Source organism: Stigmatopora argus, chromosome 2, assembly GCF_051989625.1.
Source record: "Stigmatopora argus isolate UIUO_Sarg chromosome 2, RoL_Sarg_1.0, whole genome shotgun sequence".
In the NCBI taxonomy this organism is placed as follows: Eukaryota; Metazoa; Chordata; class Actinopteri; order Syngnathiformes; family Syngnathidae; genus Stigmatopora; species Stigmatopora argus.
In genome coordinates, this window is record NC_135388.1 from 4,934,132 (window position 1) to 4,950,489 (window position 16,358).

General features: G+C 38.2%; 1 protein-coding gene across 4 annotated transcripts in view; it reads right to left on the reverse strand.

Annotated features, from left to right (window-relative positions):
* tox3 (TOX high mobility group box family member 3) overlaps positions 1-16,358 on the reverse strand; it is a 98,408-nt gene that overhangs the window by 1,675 nt on the left and 80,375 nt on the right. For all 4 annotated transcript variants that reach the window (XM_077594811.1, XM_077594812.1, XM_077594810.1 and 1 more), the window contains 4 exons: positions 14,268-14,330; positions 8,981-9,232; positions 343-606; positions 14-244 (listed from right to left, as the gene is read on the reverse strand). In XM_077594811.1, the coding sequence (XP_077450937.1) occupies positions 14-244; positions 343-606; positions 8,981-9,232; positions 14,268-14,330 (810 nt within the window). The remainder of the gene's footprint in view (positions 1-13; positions 245-342; positions 607-8,980; positions 9,233-14,267; positions 14,331-16,358) is intronic.

The window sequence follows — 16,358 nt, forward strand, 5'->3', positions numbered from 1 at the left end:
CTGTTGGACGTACCTGCTTCTGTTCCTCGCCGAGTCCGTCCCACATCGACGCCACTATCTTCGACACTTCGCCAAACGTGGCGTTGGGGTTTTGACCCTTGATAGCGGCCTGCGTGTCTCGGAAGAACAGAGCGTATGCCGACACCGGCTTCTGAGGTTCGTTGGGATCCTTCTTCTTTTTCTTTTTAGGCGTCTTGGGCTTTTTCGTGGGATCGATGGGTGCCGGTCTTTTCTCGCCAACCACCTGCACCAAAAATGACGGATCAGACTCAGACACATTTATTTATCGACGGAAATGCCTTGAGTTTAGGCTTTCCAGCAGATATATGACTTATTCCTTACCCTGTTACCGTCGTCCTGCTCGTCTTCATTGATGGAGCTGGAGGGCGATGGTGTGGCGGACTTGCTGGCTGGAGGCGATGGCGAAGTGTGGGCAATGTTGTTTCCGCCCATGTTCAGGTTCAGCTGTGTGTTGAGATGCGACTGGTTGATGGTGGTCAGCTGATTACGTGAGATCATCCCATTTGGGCCACTCATGTTGGCGATGGACTTCATGAGCATGGCCGGGTTAGCCGCATACTGGCGGATATGAGCGGGTCCAGCATTCTGGAAGAGAGAAACAGAAAAGAAAAAAAAATGGTTATTGTTGATATGGTAATGGGGTGCTTTCATTTCAAATTGGATGATGTGTTGAGTTCGATTTTGTGATGCAGGTAGCTCAAGATTTTGTATCTCTGTTCAAGAGAGGAAATGAGGTCAAGGATGGTGGATTATGTGGTGTCACCATAAAAAAGCTTAAAAAATGACTTGGCTAGTAAGCCATGATAAATGATTGTGACTCAAATCAGTGATAGATCAGGCACTCTTTTCTTACTTGAAGAATTTTTGGATTGAAATCTGTAACAAAGCTGTTAAGTAGGACAAAGACTCCATATCATCCATGTGCTTTTTCATACCTTTTATAAAATGATGACCCGCAGCTAATAATACAACTACTGACCAATGAAAACCATTTTCAACCCAATGATGCATCTCATCCCACCCATCGTCATCTAGAAGAAGCAATAAAGTGAAACATATCCAATACAAAATTCAGCTTCAAAGATAAGACCAGCCAGCTGGTGTGTAGAAAAATCTTTTGTAAGCATTACGGGAAGACATTGTTTTAGACTTCTAGTCAACCATAGCATTGGTGAGTCTTATTAAATTTGAAAACAAACATTTTGTTTTTGGGATCTATCAAAAATCCACTTGAGAATGAACATTTAGTCATTTAAAAGCCCTGGAGGACATTATTTCACACCAAAAATGTGTTTTAAAGGCTTTGGCCAGTTCTTAAAGTATACTCAGAGGGACTTTGTTTTCTTGAAATGGACTTTAAGCAACAACGACTGTTTCTTGAGTTCATGCAAAAGAACTGGTTTTGTGAAAATCTGGCGGAGGGAAAAAGCCAGTTCTTTAACACATCCAATAAATAAATTAGATTGTTCAAAGAGAATACGAGATGAAGAAATATCCCTAAAGTATTTTTGCGGAGGACTAAAACCAAGAAAGCCATTAATGGGAAGAAGATGCAACCTGTTGTTTAAATGTATATCTTATTAGAGTCTGTACGGTTTCAGATTGGGGAAAACCAAGCTTGGAGTTTTAAGAAAGAAATTACAGATGATTGAAATAGTATTTGAGACTAAGCAACTGGCTTTTGAAAGAGTCTGTGAAAGGGAATAACAGGTTCTTGAAAATGCTGTGTGCAAGGTGCTTGTTTGCACAGGTTAGCATTGATTGGAGCTAGGTTGAAACCAACAGCCTTCCCCAAAGGGCTACCAGATCAGAGAGCTGAAATGGAAGAGAGGAGGAGATGTGAGTGCAACACAAAAAGGTGATTTGTTCCTTCTGGTTGAGTCCATCTGGTATTCAGCAGCTCAAACTCAATCTCCCCCTATATCAACACATCATAAAACAACGCAAGAAGATTTATTCAACTTGCCTGTCTTGCAGGAATATTGTAACACCTTTTAAGGAACAAGAGAAATTGTTGTCACTTTGAACTCATCATGGATACAATCTGTGGACTGATGGAAGGAATCTATTTACATGTGACAGGAAGATGCTATGGGCAACAACAACAAAAAAAGTTTTCCTCCAAATATTTAAAATAAAATACACAAACAACCCTGCGAGCGTATTTGCATATGCATCTCATTTCCAATTGTTTTTGTTATTACTGAAAACATAACGGGTTGCCTTTTGAGCCATAAAAAAAAAGACGCATGCTGAGCTCATTAGTCGAGGCCATCTGCATGGCAATGATGCAGACCGGGCAATGAGCCTTTGCGCCGTTTGTTTGGAATATTCTGATTATATCAGAATGGTCCTTAAACATTGTTTTCTTTTGTTTGTGTGTGTTTTTTTTTATGCAAACCAACAGAGTGGAATCTATAAACCTGTTTAAATTGTTTATTTGCTTGTGTGTTCTTTAATCATCCTTATTATATTCATGATATATAGAAAGCACTGTATTTTAGAAATAATCTGATTTTAATTAAAAGTGTTTAGTTCCAAAAAAGTAAAACATTGTTTTCTTTTGTTTGTGTGTGTGTTTTTTTAATGCAAACCAACAGAGTGGAATCTATAAACCTGTTTAAATTGTTTATTTGCTTGTGTCTTCTTTAATCATCCTGATTATATTCATGATATATAGAAAGCACTCTATTTTGGAAATAATCTGATTTTAATTAAGTGTTTAATTCCAAAAAAGTAAAACATTGTTTTCTTTTGTTTGTGTGTGTGTGTTTTTTTAATGCAAACCAACAGAGTGGAATCTATAAACCTGTTTAAATTGTTTATTTGCTTGTGTCTTCTTTAATCATCCATTATATTCATGATATATAGAAAGCACTCTATTTTAGAAATAATCTGATTTTTTAAAAAAGTTTAATTTTACACAACGAAAACAATTCATGCTCGGATAATAAAGTTCCTATACAAATTTGTTTGGTTGCTTTACATTATAAATTCACTGTACTGTTTGGCAAGAATCAATTGGTAGTGATTTATTTGGCTGTTTTTTTTACATCTTTTTTATGTTAAATCATCCACATTAATTCATTCATTATTCAATGATAAAATGATGTTGGCGGAAAACCAGGATCCAACCTGTTGTCTTTGCCAGCCAATCACAAGGCTCTGGGAATGATAACTTCTAGTACAGGGTAGTTCTATTGAATGTTTTAATATTACAGCAAATTGGCACCAATTGCATTGTATGTGTACTATTCGAATCGCATCGAATACCAATGCAGGCTTCTGATTGGCATCAGTAAGTAACCATAGACTCAAAAATCAGTACTTAGTCGCCTCAAATGTGCGTAAAATGAACTCAGCCGTTTCGATCGCAGTATTGTGAGCAGCCCTGACGAGTTTTGAAATTCTGTAAACAAGTTCTTATCTCTGGTTCACTGTGAGCAAAAAATTGGAATGAATTAATCAATAAATGTAAATTCGCTTTGTAACATTCCACAAATAACAGTGGCAAAAGGAGAAGAGCAACATTGTTTATTCTACGTGTTTCCGTTGCAAAATGAAAGCAATAAAATGAAAGTCATCTTTCTGGGTTTGGATGACACTTGTGGGATATTCCTCTGACCAAGATATCACCAAAATAAAATAGACAATCAAAACTTGGTGTAGAGTTTATGAACTGTTGCTGTGTGTGCTAAGCTGTAAGAGAACTGAAAAGAATGTTAACAAGTTCAATTTCCATTCAATCAATGAGTAGAGCTCTTGGAAATGTTCTGTGGCAGCAGAGGGCTAAAAATCATCTATATGGTAATTATGGGTGGATGAATCCCCCAGTAACTTTTGCCAGCATGAAAGGTCAGTCCTATTAAAGATAGTTTATCAGCACTCTGCACATATTTCTTTAGTAGACCTCTAAACGGCTACATACATACATACATATATATATATACATATATATATATATATATATATATATATATATATATATATATATATATATATATATATATATATATATATATATATATATATATATATATATATACACACATATATACTGCAAATTTTAGCATTAATGACAAAAACAAATACATAAATACAAAATAAATGTAAAAATTATATATATATATATTTGTATATTTTAAAAAAAATCTTTTTTATTTATCTTTTATTTTATTTTTTGTCATTAACGCAAAAATTGGCCTTGCGGCAGTATATTACTGCGAAGGAAAAATCTGAACAAATGAGCACTCTCTCATTTTAATTTATTTTAATCTCAGCATTGAGTCAACTCTTTTAGATCTGTAATTAATTAAAAAAATACAATGCATAACAGGAAAAAAAATATTGTTGCCTTGCTTGCTTGGTTAGTTGGTGGGTCAAAATCTTCGTATCATGAATAAATCAAGCTGGCAATGTAGCAGCTGTGCCTAGCGTCTGATAAAATTACAACACGATGCATTGCGCATGAATATCATTATACATGCGTGAAAGGCATGGCTTTGCTTAGAGACAACAGATGCAAGGAAGGTGAAGAAAGAGTGACCGCGGACCGGTAAAGCTCTTTCGGTTTTCTCGCGGACTGGCTAATGGGAAGGTGGAAAACTTAAGGAAAAAATTGTGTGGGGATGGGGTCAGTGCAAGAACGACACCCAAGATGGCAAAAAAAACAAGTCCCAAGCATAATAGCTATCATTTATTATTATTATTATTATTATTATTAAATCAACTTTTCTCATTTCATCTAGGAGGGCGAGATTAAAAACTGTTTGACACTGACGGCCCAGCACTAGAAGGCTCGCAGACTGGTACCGTTCCACGGACCAGTGGTTAGGGACCACTGTTCTAGGATACCTCCGTTCCTAATGAGATAAGCGGTTAACGTGGCCTTACGTCCTGCATTATGCAGGCCTGTCCTCCATTTAAAGACCTGTCTATCTCTAGAGTCACAAAACCAACCTTACTACTCTAATAAGATGAGTGTATTTAGCAAACTTTTAAGACCTTTTCTTTGCATTTATTGTCAGGTGGCCACACCATTCAATCTCTTGAATGAAGCCCCTTTAGCCTTCTTGTAAAAGCAATAATTTCCAGCCAATTTTCTGTATTGCTGTTCCGAATGAATGTCATTCTCTTGAATTACACCCGCCAACTCTCCACTCCTCCTAATCTTCCAGATGCATTATGGGCATTTAAACATTTATTGTGATTCTGTGGTAAATCATAGAGTCAATCACACAGAAGGTCAGGCCGAGACTTCATTATAAGTATTGCATGGCTGCATGAATATCTATCATTTCTGACCAAGCCCACGTGTCACTTGGGCTCTTCGTCAAGGAAACCAAAGGAGGGGGGGAAAATCCACTCTCTCAAATTGATGTACAGCTCATGTCCGAGTTTCATGGGAGGCTGCGGCAATGGTTTTTACTATAACACTTCTGTTTAGCTTGTGGATAGCAATAATATTGCATTGTCTAAATTTTGGGATTAGTGACGAACAAAGCTAAATCTTCATTCCAGATTTTTTTTTTTAATTGGCAATTTGTTGTTAAATATAAATGCCTTTTTTGTTTGTTTTATTTTTTAAACTTAAACAATGAATGGTGAAAAAAAAGTTAATCCCTCTTCCTGGTTTACTTGTTACGTTTTCATGTATTTCGGTTGTTAATGAAGCTTTTAGTGGGGAGTTTAAAAAGGCACTACCATGGGAACCCTAGATTTTGAAAGATATATTAGCGTAACAGCCACGTCACCCGACATGCTGTGTTAGCATGACTGAAAATGTCACAGGAAATATTAAATGCCTTGGACTAATACTCTTGCTTCATCGGGTCAAGCCAGAATATAACCCCGCTGACACTAAATTCCGGCTTTTCTGTGGACCCTGAACTGGATGATTGGTAAAGAGCTTGGATGGGTGGACGGACATGACAGTGGCAAACAGAGATTGCATTACAAGACAACTACTGTATGTTTGTAATCCAATCAAAGAACAGACCGAAGCAATTTTCTCTGTGTCCTTGCACATGTCAAAACACAGCAAAGGCACCAGGTGTTCTTTGGAAATAGAGCCCAGGAACCTTGCTGAGTCAAGAAGGGAAGCCGGAATTGTGAATAAAGCAATACTGACAAGCCTCGGTACAATTGAGTTTGATCACAAACCAAAAAAATGGAGAGTTCAGAAATGGTTGCTTGATTTACAAAATATAAGACGGACAGAAGGAATTAGCAAACTACTTGGCAATGCGATAGGAAGGTATGAACTTTTGCAAATCAGAACAGGGACAGACAGGCTAGCTATTTCTCTGTCTTTTTATTAGTTTTTATGAGAATGAGAAAAGCTTCCTTGAACCTAACTGTAAAAGCAAGTCTTTCCTGACTTATTTTCTGTGTTACAGTCCTATATAAACTGCAGCAACATTAAATAGGATTCCAAGTCTCCTTGGGCCTTCAAACGTAGTATCGAAGCCTCTTTTCACTGCTTTTTAAAGTCTATTTTTCCTGTTCTTCCCAATGTTCTATATGCACTGTACTCAAAGAATTGGGTGACTTCGGGGACTGTCTGTACATGCAGACATTTTCCAGATTTTTTGCTATCTTACTATAAATTGAATGTAAAGTGATACAGAAAAAGACATTTTCTGCAAGCTATTATCATGCCCCTGTGTGCCAGTATAAAAAAGTAAACTTTCTTTAAGGTATTTTTCTTGGTTCTGCAGGAACTCAAATGTGGAAAAAGGAGTTTAATCAACAAGCAATTTTCCTTTTTTAGAAGAAGAACCATAAACCGCTTTCACACTGCCACTAAACATAAAACTTGAATTTTCCGGTATGCCACAGTTCTACATACGCCACCGACACGAAAAGGAAAATAAAATTGTCTTACTCTTTTATATTCAAACTAAACTGAATTTCAAGGTATGCCATGATGCAATAGTCGTGAGTTCTGCAGTGCATTTGTGTTAATCCAACACATGGCATTCACTCAAAAACTCATTTAAAATCAAAAAGCCAAGTGTCAAAAGTAATTGCGGCTGTCTGACAAGCCTTTTATATGTGACACCAAAAACCGGGGGTAATGTCATCTAATTATCTGGTTGTGGTATGCCATGTGGCCTCATGAAAGCACACATGCTGTCGTTGTGGTAATACACCACCTTTGCTGGGCTGAGTGTGAAAGGCACATGTGGATAACTGCTGTATATTCTGTTACAGCCCAGATTTTTGGAGGGGTTCTTGACAAAAGTGAACAGGAAACAAACACGACAAATGAAAAATGTAATTGCAATATTGTGCTGTTTATGCGGTGGCCCCTACGGCCATAACAATGAAATGAGCTTGTCACTATGTACATAAGCTTGTCAGTCCTTTATCAGCGTACTGACAACAATGACAAAACACCCCTCTAAGGACCTCGTAAATCACTGTCTACAAACTAAGAACAGCGCTTATCTTATTTAAAAAGTTCCTTCTCGAAAACAAGGCTGAAATAACCAGGTGAAAAGAGTGACAAGATGCATTTCGGCAAGACTTTTAGGGAATCAATCCCATTTCAGGAGAAAATGAAGGGCCAGTGCCACTTTTTCTTTTTTATCGCGGTAGAATGTGGCCGATGGCCGATAACGAGCGGCTTCCTACTTTCTCAGCTTTTGAAATAAGAGTCCAATCAGACACATGAGCCATGCAAGTGGTCTTAAAGGAGGAATAAATGCAAGGGAATCAAAATCTAATCCTCCAGCAAGTCATGAGAACCGTCCAGAATGTAATTGTGTCAAGGTTCTTCCAGATGTACCAAGCTTAACTGACCGTGAAATGAAAATTCTTTAGGCACAAGCCTTGTGGGGCCCTCACTTACTGTACGGGATGTTTTAAGAAAGCAGCAATTATCTCATGGACCCTTGGAGCACCAAGGCAGGAAAAAGAAGCTGTTAAGAGTTTATAGCCCTTCTCCCCTTATGGAATGTAAATAAATGCAGTGGAACCTGTAAAAATATGGCTCAAAAGTCAAACAACTGGAAAAGATGATAGTATCTACGGGTACGCTAGCTTCTTGTTTGGATACTTTATGATGTCCCCAGATGACGTTGATGACTGAAACAACCAATTTAGCGATGAGCCAAAGTGAAATTTGTAACATTCTACTTTTGCAAAATGAACTTGCTTTTTTATTATTTTCTTAAAGACAGTTTGTATGTTTGCACTTTCCACAGTATGGCAGTGCGATTTAACTAATGTGTTTATATAATGTACCTGTACAAGCTTTTGCTTATACGGAAGACATTAAAATGGTTCACAGGACCTCACTATCATGATAATCTGGGTTTAGAACGCTTTTGTCCTTTCACTTCTACTAGTCTAAACAAATGTGTTGGGTTTATTCTGGGATGCGACTATAAGTTCATTAAGAATTTAATGTAGTATGTTAATGATGTCTCCCTGTTTTCATTAAAGTGTATTAATAATAAACCTATCAGAATTTCTCAATTATTTTCTAACAGACATGCAGTCATCCAGCTGACATTTCCATTTTTCCTTCTCAGTGCTTCAACCTGCCATGGCATTTACAAACATTTTTCCAAGCTGAGACAAAAATCTCAGAGAGCTTCTGGGGTGCAATTGACCATTTCATGCAAGGCAAAGGTGTAGAGGAAACATTACATACAGTAGATTTTCTTTTTATTTAATCTCTAACTATACGAGTTCTTCCTTCTCCCCGTAAAGATGTTACAATGAGAGGAGGAATATCATAACAGTGTGACAGCTTCATGAAAAGAAGAAGCTTTCCCTATAAAACAATATTTTCACTGTTCGACTGATTGGTATTGCAAAAAGATAATATATTTCTGATGAAGTTCAATTGAAATTATGTCAGCTCCCAATGAAATATAAGACGGGAAATGGATTGAAAACCAAAACATACATTCTGTTCTTGCTGACACTTTAACAAAGTTACACTCACCACTGGTTGGCCATTGCTTAATGCCATCACTTCTTGGTCCATCATGTTGCGTGATATCGTGATGGAGGGCAGGTCCAAGCTCTGAGGGGGGAACTGAGGGATTAAGGAGACCCTCTGATGGGCTGGAGGGTCCGGCATGGTGTGGAAAGGGGAGTCCCCATCAGACAGACCGAGGCCAGACTCGATTTCGGGTGGAGGTGTGATGGGAGGAATCTCAAATTCCTCATCCCCGAGACTCGGTGTGTGAAAGGTCTACAAGAAAAGAGAGGAAACATTGGTTGAAGTTGTAACAAGAGTTTTAGAAGCAAGGGAATACACTTGTCTTCAAAGTAGACTAAACGTTACATTGAAGCTAGTAATGTGCACATTGAGGAACAGGAACAATTCAAGATTAAAAAAATAAAAAGAGGAATTAGAAAACTCAACTGGCAACCATAGCGCAGCGGGAAGAGCCGCGATAACGGTACCTAATCTCAGGGATGCTAGATGATAGGTTGAGGTTTGTTGCAGTGTACACATCACAAACTAGAATGCGTAAAAAAAAAACATTTTCAAAGATGATTACACTAAGGCAGGAGTATTACTTTTTTGTTCCCTTTGCCTGTACCCTTAAATCTGATCATCAAACAGCCTAATCCTTCTGCCTCTGGAATTAAAGATTTCCGACACGCTTAATTTGCTTACGTGCCTTTTCGAAGATGGGAACATTCACACACACACTCTTTTTTTCATGTGCAATGTTGCATTAAGCCAATTCGAAGAAGTGAGCTACATTCATAAGCTCACAGTGATTAGACTAAAACCAAGGGCCATGATGATGTCAAAGGTGCCTTTTCGTTTTATCCAAATTATTCATACAATCTTGCCGATTGGAAAAAAAGAGGACATATACATTTATCAAGGATGAAATTAGTTGAAAGCAATTACAATTGCTGTTATTAAACTGCCATTACATAAAAAGCCTTGCAATCCAAAACAAGGCATTTATGATAATCATTAAACACATTAGAGTGCCTTTTCAAACAATATAAATTTTAAAGAACTACAAGTCAATAAAATGCACATTATGTGATGACAACCTTGCAACATTTCAACAGGTGTGGAATCTCTCAGGGAATAAAGAATCATTATTTCTCTCACAATAATTTGAGAAGATGTAAAACGCCTCTGAGGTAGGACACATTATTAGTACGACAGCATTAAATATTATTTGTTGCTTCAACAATCCTAACATGCATGTTTTTGGGATGTGGGGAGGAAACCTCAATACCCAGAGAAAACCCTTGTAAGCCCGGGGAGACCATGCAAACTCCACACAGTGAGGACCGACCTAGGATTGAACCTTCGACCCTAGAACTGTGAAGCCGATGCGCTAACCAGTCGGCCACCGTGCCGCCGCTCAAACTCTTAATCAGTTATATAGTAATGTTAGTTATAATTTTAACTGCATTTTGCATGTAAAAGTTTAATATAACAACGTTTAATATAAACAACTTTTACCTTGTATTCAAAATTTTCAGGTAGTACTGGAAATATCAACACTAATAACCAATCAGCAACCGGCAGCAGAAACAGTTAATACAGCTTTCATTCATAAAACCGAAGCAGTTCACCTTCAGTTCACAAGAGCTAAAGTCCAATTTGTCAAAATGCCAGCCTCTGGCTCCCTGAGTGCTGAAAAGATTACAAGCACTTCCAGTAAGAACTGCTTGCTGCAAGCTCTCTGCTGTCATAAGCTTCAGCCCTCTCAACAATTCCCAATGATGCCAGCGTGTCAATGAAAAAATACAAAATGCCTCCAAATTTTAATAAACGAAACTGACACGAGTCAAGTACGAAAGAAGTCGTCGTAGTGGTATCAGTAAATAAAGTACTAACCATACTTTGCATGTTTAAGTAGGAATGTGCTGCAATAAAAGGTAAGCAATTCATTATTTTACTTATAAGCATGAACATTTGCTAGCACATGACTAAATCACTGCTTATGTTAGTCTGACTTGGTTTAATTATTTTCCCAAAGCTATATTTGTTGTAGCCTATTCATGATTTTACTATTGAGATTAGTGAGTATGTGGAATATATAATAGTTTTGTCACTTTTGCACAAATTTCAATCTCCAAAGAGCTTTCAGTGTGTACATTTTGGATTCTCTTTCCCGTATGCGACTTTCTTGTGAGACCAATACAGTTGTTGTTAGTGAATTTTATTGTAGCATGACTAAAATTGCATTGCAAGGATACTGGTCTCTTTTCTACCACTATCTGCATTCTCCTCCCCATGTTAATAGTGACCCAATTCGACCACTTCAGTGGATTCGAATCTCATTTAAAACACGGGGTTTGAAATAAATCTCCTGAACAGTGAGAAAACCCCTCTCTGGGGCGTTTGAGCGGAATAGGTGTCAGATCCTGCTGGACGTCGCCGAGTATAACAGTGTTGCAAGTCACTTCCAATAAAACTGAGCTAAATCCACACCAGGAGCAGCTGAGAGACGGGTTTGGAATGTAATCGAAAATTAAGAAACACACAGTCTAATTTCTTTTCAGTGCTGAACTATTTATGCATTCAAACGGTTCTTGGAAGCTCAGCCGAGCCAAGTGCCCAAGCAACTCCTGGCACAGGATAGGGGGTAGATATACAGTACATGTTTGAGGAGTTGGCAACATTGTTAGCCACAGGATTATGAGATATGTGATACGCCTAGCATGAGCACTCTTTATGCTTGTGGTTGAAAAGGATATTTTGGTGTTCTTGAGGGCTTCACGAATCAAACAGTAAGCAGGAGTGTTATTAAAAGAGTATGCAAGCACACAAATTAACGAGAAATTTCCATGGCTGCATGCATATTGCATAAGATCTCTGCTAGTTCCAGTGTTCCAAGTTGGAGTCTCATACGTGCAAGGATGTTAGTCAACGATTAAATATTTAACGAACTGAGAACCAGCATGCTTCCGTAAATATGTGACCACATAAATCATATTTCTTTTCAGGTATCTATAGCCAGATGGGATCGTCAAAGCGGCGGCCCGGGGGCCAAATCTGGCCCACCGCATCATTTTGTGTGGCCCGAGAAAGTAAATCATGAATGCCGACTTTCTGTTTTAGGATCAAATTAAAATGAAGAGTATAGATGTATATTAAATTTCCTGATTTTCCCCCTTGTAAATCGATAATTGTCCTTTTTAATCAATTTTTTCTGTGTTTTTAGTTCAAAAATCATTTTGTAAAATCTAAAAATATATAAAAAAGCTAAAATAAACATTGTTTTAGATCTATAAAAACTGAATATTCAGGGCTTTTAATCCAGTTCTTTTAATCCATTTATTAAAAAAATATATATAAATATTATATCTAAAATGGTCCGGCCTACGTGAAATCAAGTTGACGTTAAAGCGGCCCGCTAACCAACCCAAGTCTGACACCCTTGGTCTAGATCAAATCATTTATAGATAAGTTAAAAAAACAAAAAGTGAACAAAAGTAGAGGAATACATCCACGTAAAATGGATTAATATACATTTTTGCCTGTTTGGGCTCCCAATCAGCAATTGGCCAATGGCTTAAAACATCCTCACCTTACCTACTGTTGTAATGGTTTCTCACGAAAGTGTATTATTTTCATAATGCAAATAATCATACATCTACCCCAAGTTAGCACACAAATATTTTTCAAAATGACAGAAAACATCTATTACAAGATTTGTTTATATCGGTTTGGCCTGGTGCAATATAAACTTTGAAAACTGTTTACCATATTCTTTCAATCTATTTAACCCCACTCTAAACAAAATGTGATTTGGTCCATATTGTTTGAAGAGCAATAAGAAGATTACAATAATACAGAAACAAACAGCGAAAGAAGGTTAAATTGTTATCTGTGGATTTGCGGTTGCATACATTTTTGTTTTGTTTAGTTTTTATCCAAGTGCCATCAAGCTACTCTTTCAGAAAGAGAGAGAGAGAGAGAACAAAAAGCTTTTCAGGCAATACTGCCAGCCCTTCAATAAATGTACTAATGCAATTCGCAGATGCAATAACCAAGACATGTTGAAGGCAGCAGCATGTAATTACTGAATGTAGCTGGCCTGAGAATCAATGACAGGCAGGATTAAGGATCTAGTTTCAAATCAGCAGACAGCCAGAGTGCAACTGCTCAAATGACAACATCAGCCACGGAAAGCCCTAATCAACATTATTTCAAATTTGTAGTCCATTTCTACATATTTATAGTTCATTAGCCGTCTCTAATGTAATTGGCTTAGTAAAGTGATACATCTGAGTGGAAGACAATCTAAGGGGGACTGTATCTTTTACTCCATGGGTAGCAGTTAAACCTTTTTTCCTTGCCAGGATGTATGCTTTAACAGGCATGTCCAGGTCATCCTATCTCATTCTCTAAGTGCATCAGGTAAATGATACACCGGGCATAAAAAAATAAATAAAGCAAATGCAAAAGCACTCTAAATATATGCAATAACTGGCGATCAATAGCATTGAGATTGAAAGCTTTGTTGCCTGTTCCTTAAATACTGCGGGTTTAAAAGACAATGTCATTCACTTTCATGCTAACAGACGTTACTGCAGAGTATTGCTGCTTCTTCAATAAGTCTTAAAGAGGTAAAGCGGGCAAGCTCATTGTCATATTTCTAGTATATTAGAGCATCTCTCACTGAGTGCAGTCACATCACATCAATGTCAGGGGAAGACAATGCAACATGGGAGAAGTAACCTACCTGTGTTGTCTAGGGGTCTCGGAACAATAGATGAGGAAGAAATGTTTCAGGCAATATAAATAACAGAGCGGGATAGAGTAACGGGAATTCATCAATATGACAAGAAGGGAGAGCCTTGTGGCTTTTATATTGGAATCGGTGCTAATAAGCAGTGAATTATGAGGCCCAAAGAAATGAAAAAGAGCTCTATTATTCATGGAATGCAGCCAATGAAAAGAACGGATGGAGTGGAAATGATATCAATGCCAAGAAAGCAAAAGTATGTTCTTTTGACTTGTTTTTTGGGATAACTGTTTTTCAATTTCACCGACAATTCATCACAACCGAGCGATTTTGAAAATATGTTGTGAGAAAATGCTTAGAAAGTCAAAAAAAGGATGAATTGCCATCAGTGAATAGCTTTTCTTTTTATTTTCCTCTCAGTAGCTTTTTAAGGCACTACAGCATAATCCCAGTGATGGTAAAAAAAAGGAATTACCATATAACAGAAGAGACACTGTGTCCATAAAATGAATCCATTTATTCAAATAATGACTCAAAGATATGTATACTCACATCACCAGCCGTCAGCAGGGTGCCATTTGCTTCTGACATGTTCATGTAGTTGTTGTTCTGGAACTAAATGGGGAAACATATGAAAAAAAAACACAATCAACTTTCTGAGATGTTCATCATGAACATCTGTCACTCAAAATCAGTCACAATTTACACATCGGCCTCGACCCGCTTTTTTTTTAACGCTTTCACAAGGACACGGCACGACTTTTCCTCTCGATGATTGTGTCACTCAAAGTGGAAAGTAATGAAATGCCGGACTGCCTATTCAGCGCTTTTGTGGGTGACAATTAAGTGCGTTTGCATGACAAAGACAAGTAGCATGGCGCACTCGCGGCTTGTTAACATCAAATAACCTGTGGGTGAGTAGTGATACTATACAGGAGGTCGAGTGTGTACATATGGGGAGAGTGCGATGCAGGGTAATCAGAGTGAGTTAATGTGAATGTTGGCATTAATAGTTGTTATTACTGGCAGTCTTTCTCAAACTCCCACAAGCTCCACAGCCCCTTGAACATTAGGTACTCCCCCTGATTGTTACACATGCAAACGGTCAGAATATTTTAGGGTCGGCTATACGTAATCCAGAACTTTAGAGCCTTAAACTAATCAAAATACCTTTCATTGCTAACTTTTTCTGCCATGGACTCAACAAAAGCCACAAAGTACCTGGCTTTTATTGCAAGCCACACGCAGAACCCTCAGTATTTCCAGACCACCCTTGTCCATGAAAACAACCTCAAAATAAGTTTAAAAAGGCACTTTTCAACACACTAACACACGTCACATTTTGCATGACCCATAAAAGTAAATCGTGTTGCCTTAATAATGATCTTCGTTAAAATGAAATACAATTCCAGAAAATCTCATTCGCTTTTGACTGGGAGGGGCTGACAGCGATCGAATGCAAGTCCATTGTAGTGAAAGTAGATTAGACGTCCAGTGCTGTCAATGTAGGCCAATAAGTTACTTATTTATTCTCCAACGGAAACCATAACTATGATGTTTACATCATAGCAACACATCACTTTCAATATCCCGCTAGTGTTGGTGCGCCAATCCTTCCCTGCACCACCCTTTGAAAAGTTTGGAAAGCTTTTATGGAAAACATTTAAAGCCTTGAACGCCTGTTAACATCCAAGCAGGGTTGGTACGCACACTCAGTTAATTACATATCATCGAAAAAGACAATGCATTTCAAAACAAAACATGACAATGCAGTTGCCATACCCTTTACCAAAGCAAACATCTGGCGATTTTTTTTTTTTTTTAAAGCCACAAGTTCAAATAATTACTCTCCGGTAGTTGCAGTGAATGTCACATGCGTGTTTAAGGTGCTAAAATCAAAGACTTTGTAAGTTTTGTTTTCACAACCTCCGAACCCCCCTTCCTGACCTGCACACTGCCCGCTGAAAAAGTGGCCTCGACTTCCTTTCTTTAGGGACACAAGCGTGGTGAAAGGTCGGAACAATAGGACATAGAATGAAGAATTATGGGCTAGCAGCTGGGTCTGGCAGCACAATGCATCTCTGTGTGGAGCGGACCCGACCCACGCGAGACCCGATTTGGTGGTGTGAGTATGTGTGTGTGTCTGTGTGGGGAGGGGGGTGTTTAGTCTTAGAATTGTTAGTTCTTCATTAAACTTATTCTCCATCAGTCTTAATACATCACCAGTAACTCCACTTGATGAGAAGACGGAATAAAACAATGTCTTATCTTTGCAGAAGGGCCAAACAATAGGAGAAATAAATTAAGATCAGAGACAACGCATAAAGTGCATTCATATATTTTCCAGCCTTTTGTGCCCGTTTGTTACCCATCTCCTTTTATTCCGAGCGGTTAGTATGCGAATGTAATTACCGAAAGGACTTGGGCTAATCAACTAGGAATGGTGTCCATTAATTAGTCTTTGCCCTGGAGGCAGCGAGAGAGGGAGGGTGGAGATGGAGTGCGGGAGCTATGTTAACAGAGTTCCGCATGAAGGAGGAATTGGTTGTCAGAGCAGGTGGTTCGCAGCCTCTGGTGCCATGGCACCAGAAGATGTCCTGGTTGACACGTGTACCAGGGGTCCCGCTTGTACCAGGTGGCCTT